General features: G+C 43.6%; 1 protein-coding gene across 4 annotated transcripts in view; it reads left to right on the top strand.

Moving 5' to 3' along the window:
* The window catches only part of LOC118301323 (disks large homolog 4), a 56848-nt gene extending 41143 nt beyond the window's left edge, over window positions 1–15705 (top strand). For all 4 annotated transcript variants that reach the window (XM_035626729.2, XM_035626728.2, XM_035626727.2 and 1 more), the window contains 19 exons: window positions 2670–2723; window positions 3541–3591; window positions 3779–3903; window positions 5678–5847; window positions 6007–6143; window positions 7076–7220; window positions 7790–7925; window positions 8322–8478; window positions 8587–8689; window positions 9112–9226; window positions 11453–11629; window positions 11941–11983; window positions 12067–12097; window positions 12375–12422; window positions 12529–12630; window positions 12804–12976; window positions 13320–13432; window positions 13544–13635; window positions 14403–15705. In XM_035626729.2, coding sequence (XP_035482622.1) covers window positions 2670–2723; window positions 3541–3591; window positions 3779–3903; window positions 5678–5847; window positions 6007–6143; window positions 7076–7220; window positions 7790–7925; window positions 8322–8478; window positions 8587–8689; window positions 9112–9226; window positions 11453–11629; window positions 11941–11983; window positions 12067–12097; window positions 12375–12422; window positions 12529–12630; window positions 12804–12976; window positions 13320–13432; window positions 13544–13635; window positions 14403–14509 — 2079 coding nt within the window. In that variant the 3' untranslated portion in view covers window positions 14510–15705. The remainder of the gene's footprint in view (window positions 1–2669; window positions 2724–3540; window positions 3592–3778; window positions 3904–5677; window positions 5848–6006; window positions 6144–7075; window positions 7221–7789; window positions 7926–8321; window positions 8479–8586; window positions 8690–9111; window positions 9227–11452; window positions 11630–11940; window positions 11984–12066; window positions 12098–12374; window positions 12423–12528; window positions 12631–12803; window positions 12977–13319; window positions 13433–13543; window positions 13636–14402) is intronic.
* The last annotated feature ends 964 nt before the right edge of the window (window positions 15706–16669 follow it).

Raw genomic sequence — 16669 nt, 5'->3', positions numbered from 1 at the left:
CCAGATCCCGCTCCTCATCCTCTCTGATGACATTGAAGTAGTCTCACGTTGTCTCACCGAATAAAGCGCATGGTTTTAAATATTCTATGTCTTGATTTAACAGGTCACTGTCACTATAATTTGCAGTATTTTACCTCCTTTGACTAAAAATATCCATCAGACTGAAAGCGGCGAAGTGTGTGCACATGGATTGGTATGATAGACATGTGCATCTCTGCAGGTGCACATGTTATTTGAAAGTCTTGAGAGTCGTGTACAACAGGAGGGAGCGGGTACAGTACAGCGTGCAGCTACAGCCTCAACATAGCCTGAAGCTTATGGTTCCACAGCTAAATTGCCAGCACCAACTCTCAGTTCTCAAGGGAGAAAATCGATTCCAGCACATTGCTTCACACTTTAGCTGCTCTGTGTCTTGCCTCAGCACGGTGCATGCTAGAATATTCATATATATATTTTTTATCTTTTTATTTAGCAGATTATTACATCACAGCATCGCACACAAAAATAATCTGGGAACCATCGGGCAGTTGGCTTGCTGCATATGCATTCATCAAGACGCGAAGGTCTGAGTGTGGATGGATGTCGGTGCTGCCTGTAGGGACATGGCAGAGGACAGGTCAGCTGAATAGGTAGTGCTAAAATGTAGGTGGGCGAGAGCAGCCAAACACTGTAAATCCTAACAACCCTGATGTCGAAAGACTTGACAGAGCAAAGAGAGGCAGAGAGGGCTCTGTCTAAATCCCTCCAGGGGAAACCGCCTGCACTAGACTTGAATTTCTGCTGGCTATACTCATTATTTCTGTCTCTAGATAAGGATGATTTTGACGTAATGTTCAGCAGCACGGCCCGTTGGACACGGCTACATGGCGACGCTCTGCACAGGCAACTCTTGTGCAGCGAAGGCAGAGCTCTGGCATTTTGTGGAGGGCTTGGGGAGAGTTTGTGTCTCATTTTAATCTTTATAATGGGAGGTATAATTACTGTCATTTAACGATGATGATTCCTAATGAGAAAGCATCGCAGCATAGGTGGATGGTGTTGCGAAAACAAGGCTTTTTATGGCCCGTTTTGGGCATGTTATAGCAGGAATTAATAACCTTAATTGCAACGTTTATCTGCCTGGGTCATTTTTATTGTGCGCGCTGGCTCATTGGGACACTGACTGAAACACAGCCATTGTTAATGTCATTAGTTAGATCTGTGCTGTTCCTGCATTGACATGTCAGCCATGAAAAAGTCCAATTGCCCATTAACCCGTCTACCTGTGTATAAGTGTTTTCACTAAAAACTCACACCGGACTTCAGAATTTGATAGAGGGGCCACTTTGTTTGGGTACACCTGTTCATATCTATTGTGATTAAAATACGTACGCAGACAATATAACAATTCTACTTTGAATGTTTTGAATTCTCAGGGGTAAACGTAACGGCAGCGTGTAGTTGTTTGTGTCGGAGCTGTCAGGTCGGTGAAGGTCAGCGGACTATTTTCGTTCTGCTGCTGTTGGCAGTTCGGTGAGCACTTGAGATGCACAGGGTCTTCCCCATGCTAATTGGCATGGTACCGAACAATGACACAAAATAAATACAGAAGCTTAGACAGGGAGTCTGACTTTGTTCTGGCACATTCTGGTATAATATCCTACACTGTGATGAAGAGAGTAATTAAGAGAAGCAGGGAAAAGGGGGGGGGGGGGAGGGGCTAAAGAGGAGAGGAATACGATGTGCGTAGAGGTAAACTGTCACACTTCTTCAGCTGAGCTGACAGAGGAAGCCAACAGGCAGGTAAACCCAAACCACACGAGTGCCAAAAATCCTGTCCTCTCATTGACTTGCTGTCTTTTCTAGTCTTTCCCTGAATCACTTTGTTCCTGATGAATAACTTGCTTAAATGTTGAGACTCAGCCTGGCCTAACACTTTGTGCAAAAAAAAAAAAAGGAATGAATACAAAAAGAATGGAAAGCCTTTATTGCCGTTGTACTGTACAAAATACAATCAAATGAATTGCTACTCCTGGTTGGTGCATACAATTTCAAAATGAAAAATGTGAAAGGAACACATTTCACAAAATGTTTCACAGTTAAAAACAATCTAAATAAAAACAAACAGATGCCCAGTTAAAAAAGTACCACAGGCTGCAGATTGCACAGTTCACAGTAGTTATTGCAACGCAAAATAATGATGTAGTGTTTTTTTCCACCACCACCATCCATGGTCCGGATGTCTGGATGTGCTGTAGTATGGTTCTGGACAGAAGTTTGATCAGATTATCTGACCAGCAAGTCTGCCTCTGCACTTCCTCGTCGTCCTCGGGAGTGAGCCGGGAGACCGCCACCATGTGCCGTCAGCGCGGCCGCAAATGAATCACTGTTCTGAAAGGGAACCGTGTCCACACCGCTCACTGGAATGGCCGTTTAGCATCGGGTCATACTGTCATTTAACCAGTACCTAAGACAAACCTGAGAGACCAAGACCAATAATAAACTGGGGGCCTATCATGTGTGGATGGTGAAAATTGGTTCTTGAGCGGTGCTCAAGATCCTTCAGCAGAGTGAGACTAATGTTATCACAGCTGAGAGCTAAAATGGCCATCGGTCTTGGCTGTGCCTGTAGGTTTGAAGGGATCCCTGCCGTTATTTCTCAATAATGTTTCTTCTCCCTCTGTCTCCAGGGAAATACTCCTCCAGTGGTGGTGAACACAGACACGCTCGATGGTTCCCCATATGTAAGGATTATGTTTAATCTTCTTTTTATTGTATCAGCGTGTCAGGCTCGACCACATGTCTCATTTAACTGCCTTAACAGTCGCTGTGCATTATCAGTTATTCCATTACTTCCCCAGCATCCAGGTACAGTACTAGGCTTTAATTTGAATGATAACAATGATTCATTTTTTACTCATTTTTGACTTTAAACAAGGTTACTCACATTACCTCATTTGATTTAGAGTCTTTTAGTGAGGCCATTTTTAAAAACGAAAAGCAGCGAACATATTATCATGAACTGTGAGGGATTAGAGGACGAGGCTTCTCAGAGAAAAGCCTGCCACCTAAGACCAGAATGTCTGCACCACTACGGAACGAAGAAAAGTTGTTTTCTAGGTCAGACACCGAAAACAGAGAAGTCTGACGTTCTTTGAATCCACCCTTTCTCAGGGGCTGGGGTAAAGATGACATATACTGTAACGTAGCTGTCCAGAGACGAATTAGACTGAAAGAATCGAGCTGCTATTATCATACGTACAGTACATCAAAGAGGAGCAAAACGATTTTGGATTAAAAAACGTCTGGTCAATAATTCAATTTTGGTGATTATGACGCTGTGTTCAGGGGCTGAGGGGACGATACGTGACTTCTGAGTCAGTTCTCCAACCAACGAGAGGGCAGCAGCTGAACCATTATGAACTTTTGACTCTTATTTTTGTGCATACTTCACAACAACTTGTACAGTTTAAATTGTGCAATAGCACCAACAATTCCAATGATACCTTAAAATCTTATTTTCTCTTCTTGACACAACGATCTAACATCTGTTTCTGACAGGTGAATGGGACAGAAGGGGAAATCGAGTATGAGGAGATCACACTGGAGAGAGTGAGTCCGAGAAAACTATATCTTAAATTTTTGACATACTTACAGAGTACGTATAACAGCATCTGTGGAGCCTGTCGATTTTTAGTGGCTTTAGTCTTATGATATAAAGAGCCACTCGCTTATGTCCAATGCCCCTGATGTGATTAATAGACATTATGTGTGTGTTTGTGTGGATTTGCCCCTGCAGGGAAACTCAGGCCTGGGCTTCAGCATTGCAGGGGGGACAGACAACCCCCATGTGGGTGACGACCCCAGCATCTTCATCACCAAAATCATACCTGGAGGGGCCGCGGCTCAGGATGGACGGCTGAGGTAGAAAAGCTCACACACAAAGTTACAGTATAAGCACAAAGCCAGTCTGAACAGCGTGTGTTATATTTCCCGCGTCAAAGAAATATGAAATCCACCTTCCTCCCCATTTTATTTTCACTGAATCCACTGATACAACCTGTCACTTTTCCATTACGACAGCTAAGTAGTACTGTAGTATAGTATTGTCTGTCCCGCTGAACAGCATCAGCCAGGTTGACTGTTTAATCCAAGATCTCAATACTTCAACCAAACTACCATCTTGTACTACTTTTATGTATTTCAACTCAAAATGATCAATGCTCTTTGAAAGTAGTAAAGTAATAATAATCTGTGGAAAATTCTAAAGGATCCTCTTACACGAATATGTAATAGTATCTAATTTCCCGGCTTTTATAGGAAGCTGTAGTTCAGCATTTGCCTTTCTGAATAAAAAAGATTTTTAAAAATTGGCCTATATGAGCCTTTCACGGATATATTGGTGATATGAAACATATGAAAATGTATATTTTACAGAATAAACAATGCAGAAAAAAACATGCATCGATGTTTATATTTTCAAATGAAAATCATTTCTATATATTTGGTTGTATTGGAGGTTATTGTTAATAGTTATTGATTTGGTTCATGTTTAAACAACATCTAAAGAATTGTTATTTATGTGTGTGTGTGTGTGTGCGTGTTAGACATTTTTACTTTAATCGGTTGAGCTGTTTTCCCTATCACACTGCAATAAGCAAGACATGTACACAGTCTTTCTACTCTTTACAGTTGACCTATAAACGTCCATCTGGAATGACTTCAGAGTTTAAAGCAGGCCTGGAGAAAACACTTACGTTTGCCTGAATGCTCTTTTTGTTTCCTTCTGTTTTTTTTTGTTTTTTTTTTTGCGTGCCCGTGACAGTCTGCTTTGCAACAACATATCTGAACAATCTTGAAAGTCCTATGAACGCCATGTTGCTTTCCGACTGTTTGCACTCTCTCTTTGATGGTTCAAACACAAAAACATTTTCAGTCAGGGTAATTCTTCCACGCTGAATGATTCATGTGAGGGATCCTTGAAAATCTGAACAAAGAACCCTGAGAGGTTTGCAAGAGCAGAGCTGTACATTATTTACACTGCATGTGCATAAATTGTTCATATATATATATATTAGTATTTATTATACTCCCTCCCAAACTATATACAATATGCAGTTCAAACTGTGTACAGTCTTTTGGATGAAGACGTCAGCAGCCAATGGTTGGTTACCTTTGGATTTGGCTTCAGTGATGTCAGTGGTTAAGCCTCGAGGAATCATCTCAGTCTTACAAAATTTTACGCACCATAATATTCAGAGCCGTAAAATCAATTTGGAACACATGAATGGAATAGTGATAAGGGGAGTTTTTTAGGCCCTTGGAGGGAGAATGTCTACTTCTGAAAATAGCTATTTCATCAAAAATCTTGCTTGAAAATCACTTACACTTCAAGTCCTCGTACTGAGATTTTCAAGAAGCGTAAACCCAAAGAGAGCTACAGCAGACAACCTTTGAGCTAGATCAACAGCAGCACACAGGTTTTTAACCTGGTTGTTATTGGATATTGAGAGGGGGGGAGACCAGATGTCTGGGGTGAAACTGGATCCCCTACAAGTGTTAAATGAAGATTGACTCCTCCTGACCTCATCTAGTGGAGGATTACACCCAATTTCTCACAAAACTCACGTTGTATTCTCACTTTCCCTCCCACTGTCTCTCTGTCTCTCTGTCTCTCGCCCTCCTTGTTTCTTCTTAGTGTGAACGACTGCATCTTATTTGTGAATGATGTGGATGTGCGGGAGGTGACACACAGCCAAGCCGTGGAGGCTCTCAAGGAGGCAGGTGCTATCGTCCGCCTCTACGTTCTCCGCAGGAAACCCGCGGCGGAGAAAGTCACCGAACTCAAACTCATCAAAGGGCCTAAAGGTTTGTGGAAGTATGGATCGGTGTACACGGCTACAACACTTTAGTGTGGGATCAAGGATTTTTTTTTCTTTTATAAGAAGCCGTGCCCTCTGGATTTAACAAATCTGCTCTGGGTTAACCCCTGCCTCCTCTGCCTCTCTCACTGCCTTCTTTTCTCAGGATTGGGTTTCAGCATCGCCGGAGGGGTGGGAAACCAGCACATACCGGGTGATAACAGCATCTACGTCACCAAGATCATTGAAGGCGGAGCGGCTCATAAAGATGGGCGTCTGCAGATCGGGGACAAGATCTTAGCGGTCAGTTATTACAGCATACAGCAGAGATATGTGCCCACACACATGCACGTCACAGGTAGCCTCAGACTCTCTCCCTGTTATAAGCCCACATTCATATTCATATTCACACACATACAAACCTATTAGCAGCAGTGACCTATCAAGAGCCCAGATAAATTACAGCTGCCATGTTCATGCCCTGAATTAGCATGTGGATAGATGTAGTGTAGGCTGGAATAAATGTTGAACTGAGGCATTACGACAACGAAACAGAAAGCAGCACTACTGCCATCTGCTGGAGAACCGAGAGACTGTGACACAGCGGCTGACGACGAGCTCGATGCCAGCAACCTCAAAATGGTGCTGGGCTTTTATTAAATGGTGCCTGAGCTAATTAATACACTACCTCAAGGTGAGATGTGGCAAACTGTTCAAAAAAATACAATTACAATCAATGACTGTGTTAATTTATAAGCAATAATGCTCTTTTTTTTGGTAACCTCTATATAAGGGTGGTGGCACATTACTTTTAGGGAGCGCCCACCCAGGGGGAAAACAAAGAGTAGAGAACACCAGGAGCATTATTTTGAGCTTATCTTGTCTTCACGGGAAACCACCAGCTCAATATTTACAACAGATGTAGATTACAGTAATAAATATTGCAGAATGGTGACTTGGAATGAATTCATGATACATTTGGCAGATCTTTTGAGAGTCTGCCATCTTCATACTGATGTCCACACACTGACTAATAAGTTGAGGCTTATTGATTGAGCGTAAACATTTACATTTTAATGTGCCTCTTGCGCACATAGTCAGTTCATCACTGGGATGATATGATTGCGCTGGATAAAAAAAAAAAAGACTGTTGTAAATGTAAATGTAAATTTGTCAGTATGGGCTCAGACAGCTGCGGTCTGCTGCTGGTGACGCCGACTGTGTTTCCCCGACAGGTGAACAATGTGTGTCTGGAGGACGTGATGCACGAGGATGCGGTGGGGGCTCTGAAGAACACAGCCGAGGTGGTGTACCTCAGGGTGGCCAAGCCCAACAACCTGTTCCTGACCAACTCCTACAACCCTCCAGACCTCACCAGCAGTAAGCCCCTCCCCTCCCCTCTCCTCTCCTCTCCTCTCCTGACACACACACACACACTGGGTTATATACAGCAAGCTTAACTCAGGGCACAGCACTTGATGTCCTGCCTTCGAAAGGTGTATGATGTACAAAGCCCACCTAATGCAAGACTCTTGTTCAGATTTCAACCAAACGTCAACGACGTTAGAGGGAATAACATCTTCTTTGTAAATCACTAGAGATGACTGTGGCAAATCTGCCTCTTGATGAAAGTCTGCCCTTGTAACAGAAGAACGCAATTGGCTTTCATGAGACGATATCAAACCATGTTTCCTCCTACACATAAAGGAAATATCACATTACACAAACGCATTCACTCGGTGGAAAAACCAATAGACAGAAGTTTGAACCTCTATTTTAGCTGATGCTGCACAACTGTGTACAGTTCCCCTCTGGTATATAATACCCCTTTGTGTGTGTGTGTGTGTGTGTGTGTGTGTGTGTGTGTGTGTGTGTGTGTGTGTGTGTGTGTGTGTGTGTGTGTATGTGTGTGTGTGTGTGTGTGTGTGTGTGTGTGTGTATTTTCCCAGCTTATTCCCACATGGATACTGAACTCAGCCACCCAAATTACCTTGGCTCAGATTACCCACAAGCCCTCACTCCCACCTCACCTAGTCGGTTTTCTCCTGTTCTGCATGGCATGATGGGAGATGATGACATCCCCAGGTGAGCAATGATCTGTTGACTGTACATTTCCACATACATAAATGAAATGTATTGTTATTATTATTATATATTGATTTATCATTAGCAGTGTTTGCAGTAGTAGTAGTAATAGTATTAGCACTAGCAGTATTCGGGTTAATATTAGTGTTTATATTGTAGTTTCTACTGTGAAAAGTTTAATTGATACGGTGGCCGTCTCAAAATTCTATTAATTCTGTATATTTTCTGCTAACATGGTATATATATATATATATTATCTCCTTGAGTTTACATTGCATTTCTACTCATTTATTACTTTTTGAAATGATGTTTCTTTCTATTTGTATAACACGGCAAATGTCCCCGTTGTGGGACTATAATAAAGGATTATTTTATCTAATCTTATCTCTTCATCAGGGAGCCTCGCAGAGTTTTGATCCACCGGGGCTCCACAGGTCTGGGATTCAACATTGTCGGGGGAGAAGACGGAGAGGGAATCTTTATCTCCTTCATCCTGGCAGGAGGGCCAGCGGACCTCAGCGGCGAGCTGCACAAGGGCGATCAGATCCTCAGTGTAAAGACACATTAATCTTCATCAACACACTCATTCATCCTACAGTGGAGCAGAGTGGTTTTTCAGCTGCTGCTGTTTAACGGTCATGCGGTGTGCGTGTTCCATCAGGTGAACGGCGTGGACCTGCGCATGGCCACGCACGAACAGGCAGCGGCGGCACTGAAGAACGCCGGCCAGACGGTGACCATCATCGCTCAGTATCGACCCGATGGTACAGACACAACTGCCACACGCCTTCATACAAAGATTTTGTCATGCATGCAGGTTTTAATCTAATGAGACTTACACTTTAAATAAGTCAAAAATAATGTTCTACTTAATCACCTCACATATTTTTATTGCTGGTTTTCTTTATTATTTCTGGCTTCCTTCTGAGACTTGTGTGCAATATCTAAAAAAGAAAAACACATTACCAAAGAGTGCTAATGTAGGCAATGGGCAAAGATCAAATTTAGCTACAAACAAAAATAATCGCTGAGTTTTTAGGGCCATTACCTTCCCACTGGTTCCCATTTGAATTTGGGAAGAAGGGGGCACCGGTTACAGGCCGGTGCCGTTAGTGTAGTTGGATTGATGCATTTTCCATCAGTTATGAGGCAAAACCTTTCATGTGTGTGAGTTTCTGTGTTGCAGAGTACAGCCGCTTCGAGGCAAAGATCCATGACTTGCGGGAACAGCTGATGAACAGCAGCATGGGCTCGGGGACCACGACGCTAAGGAGCAACCCGAAGAGAGGCTTCTACATCAGGTCTCACACTTCAGACAAATAGAAACAGAACCGTTGGTTCAACGTGACACAGGTGAAACAGTCAGTGGCTACAAGGGTGGATTGCTTCCATGTAGCAGAGGGCCGTCTGATTTAGATTCCATTTCGCATTAGGCCTGTGGCGATGACTACTTTTTGTCGCACAATATATTGACCCAGAAATTATTGCGATAAACAATATTATCGTCATTTTAAGGACATTTTTTAACAACTGAATCATGAGCTTGCTTGTTGCGTATGCAAGTCCTACACGATTTGTGTCGCTGCTGAGAGAAATGTTATCAAAAGTTTACACTTGCGTTTAGGCCTCAGACAAAACAAGCAATTCGAAGACACGGTGCCTTTAGAAAAAACTAAGAAATCCACATTTTCTGACATTTCATAGGACAAAACAACAAAACCAATAATTGATAAATCATACGGACGAGAACAGATGAGAGGACAGAAGCAGCGACACTTTGCTGGACTGTCGTTGACGTTCGTTCTCTCGTCGACAAACATGCATGTAAACACAACGGCTTCTATTGAGGTCAATAAAAATGATTGAGCTCATATTCATTTATCGTAGGGTAAGTCGATAACAGGCCTATTTGGCATAAATATGAAGAGAATCCCACTGCACTGCTGTGCTCACTGTGATTTACACTATTTCATATTCACTGTACCAAACTGTTCACGCCAACTTACTGAAAACTTAAAAAGCAAGAAAGGCCATAGAGATCACCACTTCATCCCATAGACTCGCTGTGTGCAGGAGTTCAGAACGCCTGTGAACATCAGTTAGTGCAACACATTATACGTTGGCCAAAATGCCAAATTATTGCGAAGCTCACCCCATGATGCACATCTATCTATCTATCACAACTACGTACTTCAAACCCCTGGAGGAGCAGGATCAATCCAACCAACAGTGTCAGGACAGAAGTAAAGGATGTCAGAGAAAGACTGATGCGCTACACAGAAAAGATGATGATCACAACGACCCACACACACACACTCACAACCCAGCCAGTTGAAACATCCAGTTGACAAACCATACAGTCATCTACAGCTATGATGAACATCTCCAGAATACATACAGATGAATACGCCGGTCTTACCTTTAGAAGATCTTGATACTTGATATCCTCTGTACATCGTCCTGGGCGTCTCCTGTGGCATATCATGTATCCAAGGTCTTTCAAAATCCGCCGGTTGTTGGTTCGAGCCAACCATGTGAGTCGGAGGTGAACGTGTGTGTGTGTCATTGTCCCGTCGCCATGTTACTGTGGTTTCCCTCCAAAAAGAGCTCTCCCGCTGTGCCCACTGAGCTGCCAGAGCAGCTTCTCCTCCCTCCCGCTCGTTTATTGTTCTCAATCACAACGGAACCACGAGCATGCTGGTTGACAGTTGTGTCAATCGTGTATTTGCCGCGACGTCTCGAGCCGCTGCTCGGGGCTCGACAGGTGAACTTCACCTGGAGACATTTGGTTTTGTTTCTCTCCCTCCGTCTTTGTCACGTGGTCCAATCAGAGCCCGTCGGGGTGAGGCCGCCATCACCGCCACTGAGTGGCGACAGAGAGGTGTTTGACACAAAAGGAGTCTGATAACAAAAGATAACAGAAGAAGAAGGGTGATTTTTTTTTTAACTTTTCGGTAGCGACACGGGGCATGTCCATCAAAACGCAAACATTTAGAGACGTGCAATTCCAAAATGGCGGAGAATTTCTTTCGCGTGAACCAACTCGGGTCCTTTGCGCTTTGTCACAGAGGATTGACTTCACCTCTGAGCAGCTGAATCATGTTCGCACGGGTGTTTTCTTTCCTTCTGCAGACGGTCACTCATTTTCTTGATTATTATTTATTCTTTTCTAATTTTCAAAGTTTTCTAGACGACTGTACTGGATAGAAAAAAAAGTTTGAGTCCTCCCTGTTTACCTTCATTTTTTGCATTCAAATGTGGCTTCGGTTGCAAAATGTGCAGGTCTGTCTCTGTCAGTACACACACAAGATGTTTCATTTGGTGCAGCCTTTTTGAAATTACACCTTGGATTTGGATATTTCTCAAAAAGAGGATGCTACAACAGTATGAGGTCCCTTGAGCAAAATGCAAAATGACAGTTCACATTACTGGTGTTCAGGGGGTTAAGTGGAATTTAAAGTCGTTTTCTTTTTGTCTTTATTTCATCAATGAAATGAATGAATGATTGATATTCTTTCATCGGCCAGGGCTCTTTTTGACTACGACAAGACTGCGGACTGTGGCTTCCTCAGTCAAGCACTGGGCTTCAGGTTTGGGGACGTGCTGCACGTGCTGGACTGCGGAGATGAGGAGTGGTGGCAGGCCCGGAAAGTCAGCCCCCAGAATGAGGCAGAAGAGGTCGGCTTCATCCCCAGCAAGCACAGGTCCGGGGGGGTGACTGATCTTTTATTATGTTTCACCAGCGTAAAAAAAAACCAAAAACAAGACATAACTCAACTAGCCTCCTCATATTAGAGTTATAGGTTAGGTAGCAAACTGACTGTGATTTATTGAAAAGCTTTGTAGTTGGTTCACAATTTTTGGAGCTTGATTGTTCATATATTTGAACAAAAGTAGACCCACATGCTGTAAGATAACCTGTGTGTAAAAAGCCATTGACTTGCGATCGATGTGGTGTTAATCCCACAACCACTTCCAATGTAATGTTTTCATTTGTCTATCCTCATCTCGACAGGGTGGAAAGAAAAGAGTGGTCTCGCGCTAACACCAAAGAGAGGGTGAGTTAATTCGCCGGAGCTAGTTCTCTCAAACTGCCCCCCCCCCCCCCCCGTGTAAAACTCTGCTCTCGTGTCTGTTGCAGGACCATGGTCGAGACAGCTTGGGCACTCTAGGTAACTTGTTTGAAGCATGAATGTTCTGTATATCGACACTGCAAGCTGCCATTTACACATTCTGACTGATATAACATTCTGAAGGATGCTGTTTTGTGTATCCATCACAAGACTAATACCTCAATCCAGAGTGCAAATAGCAGCATCTGATGCAAACCGCGTTCATAAAATCACAAGTACAAACACAAAGTCGCACACATTCAGGACTATAAACCTAAATGTCATTTTGTAATTGTAAAAAGAAAGTTGGCTGAATGTGTCTGTGCTCTGTCTCCAGGGAGAGATAAAACATCACAAAGTTATGAGACAGTCACCCAAGTGGAAGGTAAGGTCATCGAGGGAGAAAGTGCATTCTTTAAGCCTTTTATATGAAATTGCACTTTTGAGTTCTGTTTTCTGAATGCCCCCACTCTCTCTCTGGTCGTGCTCAGTTCATTACGCGCGGCCCATCATCATTCTGGGTCCTGTGAAGGACAGGATAAACGACGACCTGTTGTCTGAGTTCCCAGATAAGTTTGGATCCTGTGTCCCACGTAAGTGGTTTGTGCCGTCAGTCTCAGACTGACTCACTCTCTGCTTGTAATTGTATGTCAGTGCTGCCACCTGCAGCCATGTAGGGTTACATCTGCATGATTGTTTCCCTCTCAGAGAACTCATTGTGAGTGTATGCGCTGCTTTTACATTTTAATGTTCTTTGCCTGATAAGACACCACGCGGCCCAAGAGGGAATATGAGGTGGATGGACGGGACTATCACTTTGTGTCGTCACGGGAACAGATGGAGAAGGACATCCAGAGCCATCGGTTCATCGAGGCCGGCCAGTACAACAGTCACCTGTATGGCACCAGTGTGCAGAGTGTCCGCGAGGTGGCAGAGCAGGTGCACAGCAACATCTTTTCCGGAGCTATAGAAATTAATTGCAAAAATAGCATTTTACTTTTGTTTTTCCTGTCTTATATTGTTAGTGATTTGATAACTTAAGCTAATTGCTCAATTATATACTGTGCATGATTATATTATTAGACACATTCATTATATTCAAACATGATGAGTTTATTGATGAGCAAAAAAAAAAAGCAAGAAAGAAGAGAAAAGTAACTTGCCACTACCTTCTATGGCTTGTTGCCTAATTAACTGGGGATTTTGAATTCATAACTGAAATAACAGTGTGTGTTTACCACCAATCCTCATTACCTCCATCCCTGCACATGTGCACAAGCAGCAGGGGAAACACTGCATCCTGGATGTATCGGCCAACGCTGTGCGCAGACTACAAGCAGCTCAGCTTCATCCCATCGCCATCTTTGTGCGGCCCAAGTCACTGGAGAATGTCTTGTACGTACTGCAGACGTTCTGATAATGTTTTGTTCAACAGAAACTGAATAAGTTGTACATCATCAACACATTGTATGTTACAGTAGATTATTTTGTATGCGGTGTTAACAGAGAGATCAACACTCGCCTGACGGAGGAGCAGGCGAGGAAAGGAATGGACCGAGCCCTCAAACTAGAACAGGACTTTCTAGAGTGTTTTTCAGGTGAGCACACACACACACACACAGACGGACAGACAGACATGCTGTTTAACACAAGGTACCGACACAGACCCTGGGATTTTTAAGTATGGAATATGGAATATGGCAGCACCAGATGGTAAAATTGAGCTAATGTCCTTATTTAAATTTTTTTTGTTTAATGCTGACAAATGTGAATGCAATATCATGCCCCCTCCACAAGGAGGCGCTCCACATTCACATATTCCTGCTATTGCTGAATGAGTTGAATGAGAAAATGACTGCGTTCTCGGGGCGACTGAAGGATTTTTTTACATTTAAGAGACACATTTAGGGCAAATCACAGCAGTCGCCAGACAAATGAATGTGAGGTTCCCTGACAAATCCACCGCTGTCGACAATTTATAACAAACCATGAACAGCTGCCATATGTGACATTTCATCAGCCGCTGAGAAAATATGTGAGACGGAATAAATACGTGGGAGACTTGGTTGACATACATACATACATAATGTAAATGTGCCTTTTGTATAACATTCAGAACTCACACAACACATTTCATCAAAGTGCATATTAATTTTGTATCATAACTGATTGTTCCTCACAGTGTCTTGCAAACACATCTGATAAACTTCCATCTCTTTCTTCTTTTCTTCCATCTCCCCCCCTCCCCCTCTTATGTCTCCTGCTGTCTCTCCTCTCTCTTTGTTTTGCCACTGCCTGCGCCATTTCTTCTATTTTTCTCCATTCCTCTTTGTTGTCTCTCCTTCCCTGACACATCCTGCTGCAGCTGTCGTGGAAGGGGACAGCTTTGAAGAGGTCTATCACAAAGTAAAGACAGTGATCGAGGAGCAATCAGGGCCTTACATCTGGATCCCCACTCGGGAGAGGCTGTGATGCTGCCCCCTGCCCGGCCGCCCTTCCCTCACAACCACCAACTGACACCACCCTTCACCCTCACAGCCAAGCCAGCCTCGCCTGCCTGCCTGTCTGTCCTCCAGCAAAGTCAGTGCTTAGGCAATCACTGAGAATGACACAGAGAGACAAATGCATACTAAGACAAACACAGAAACAAGTGACACACACAGGAAGTGACACAGCGAGGCAAAGAATGATACCAAAAAAAAGAGAAGAGACACTGAGACAGATGTGAACACAGTTATGTGTAGTGAGGCTGACAGACTGAGAGGAAAGACTAAACCAGTATTCTACTTTGATGAGGCAGGACTGAGTCTTTAGGTCCCGTTCACATATAGCATTAAAATGCATCTTGGTCACAAGTGGACAGATTTAAATACAGGTATGAATGCATCCAAAACTGGGAATGCGAATGTCCTAAAGGCAGTTGATTTAGCAAAGCCAAACAGTTGAGTTTGATAGATTCAGGTTGCGGTTTCTCAACGGATAAAATCTCGTATGAAGCGCAATCAAATCACAAGTGGCCACTTGAGAGATTTTTCTGATGCATTTTGATGCCAGGTGTGAGTTGCAGTCCATGTCGTCTGGATCTAGACACAATCCGGATATACCTGGACACACGAGACGTTAGGTCTGAGCAGGGCTTGAAAGAGAGTAGAGGGACGGACGTATTAAGACCACCTCACCCTCCCCGCCCCTCGGACGCCTCACGCTGAACCCCCCCGCGCGCCTATGTCTGAGATGGAGGTGCCCAAAAAGACACCGGCCCCTCCTTTTTATATCAGCTCCTGGCTTTCTCCTCCTCCTCCTGTCAGCTCTGCCTTGTTTCACGACAGGAAAGGGAGAAGACAAGGACAAGGAGCCCAGGTCTTACTGAGTCCTCCTTGACCAGGAGTCCCTTCTTGGCAAAGAGTCCTCTTTTTGTGTGAATCTCCTCTCGGTTCTGGGTGTGAACTCAGACTCGCACCCCAGTGACCAAGGCTGACATTTGCTCAGTCGCCCATGTTGAATATTGCGAGGCATTATTTAAAAGCAGTTTGAATAATTTTAATGATTAAAAAACAACAACTCATATGCTGAATTTGTGCATGCATCCTTAAAGACAATGGAGACAGGAGAAAAAAAACAATGGAAAAATCTGACTTAAAAAAAGACAAATATACCATGAAAAGAAAGGCGAGTAAGTAGGTTGTGTTCTCCTTCACCGCCTCCTTATTGTGAAGGAGTTTTTTTTAGCATGTCTCAAGAAAGAAGAAGAGAAGAGAGACGAGGTCATGATACATGATCACGAGAGGCCAGTCCTGAGCTCGGTAGACGCTCTGACATCCCGTTTAGCCTCGGCTCTCTTATGCACACACACCTAACACACCAACACGCTATCACACACACACACTCACACACACTTACCCACTGACACACACACACAGAGTTGTAACCTCAGCTGTAACCTAGCACACTCCTCTGCAGGGGGACTGGCTGTTCTGACCTGCTAGTCGGAATCCAGGATGAATGTTATCTCTCTAGGCACAAACAGCGGAGCTGTTCGCTTCATCCCGCCGCAGCCGACCCACCGATCACTCTTCCAAAAAGAATCCCTCAGCCGCAGACGTACACACTGTTTCCAGTGGCCGCAGTAAAAGCCATGGCGTGTGCGTATGTGTGCGTGTCTGCGAGAGCTTGTGCGGGTGTGTATGTGCGTGTGCGTCTCTCTCTGTGTGTGCGTGTGCGCGCATTTGTGCGGGAAAAACTCCTCTGTGTGGGAGGAATAGGTCTTCTTTTATTCTCTCTCTTCCACTTTTTCTCTGCTTCTTTCTCTCTCGTGTGTCCACACAAATTAGCTAAGTCATGTTTAACAAATAAATGGCCTATATATATAAATATGAATATAAATATATATATATATCTTTTTTATGACAATTTCTAACGGGACAGTCTGTAAAAATCAACATCTACAAACAATATTCCATAGATTTTCTTTGGTTAATATTGCTGTTTGTTTGTTGAATTTACTCACGTTCCCATTGTATCGCTGTAAAACGATACAGCGAAGAGAAAAATACCTGAACTGGTCACGTCGGCGTAGAGCCGACCTCACGCTAGAGCTACAATCTCATACAATGTTCTTGTATATGTTGACAA

This window comes from Scophthalmus maximus, chromosome 2 (assembly GCF_022379125.1).
Source record: "Scophthalmus maximus strain ysfricsl-2021 chromosome 2, ASM2237912v1, whole genome shotgun sequence".
NCBI lineage: Eukaryota > Metazoa > Chordata > Actinopteri > Pleuronectiformes > Scophthalmidae > Scophthalmus > Scophthalmus maximus.
The sequence above is the reverse complement of the archived record's forward strand: the minus strand, read 5'-3'. Positions and strand labels throughout refer to the sequence as shown.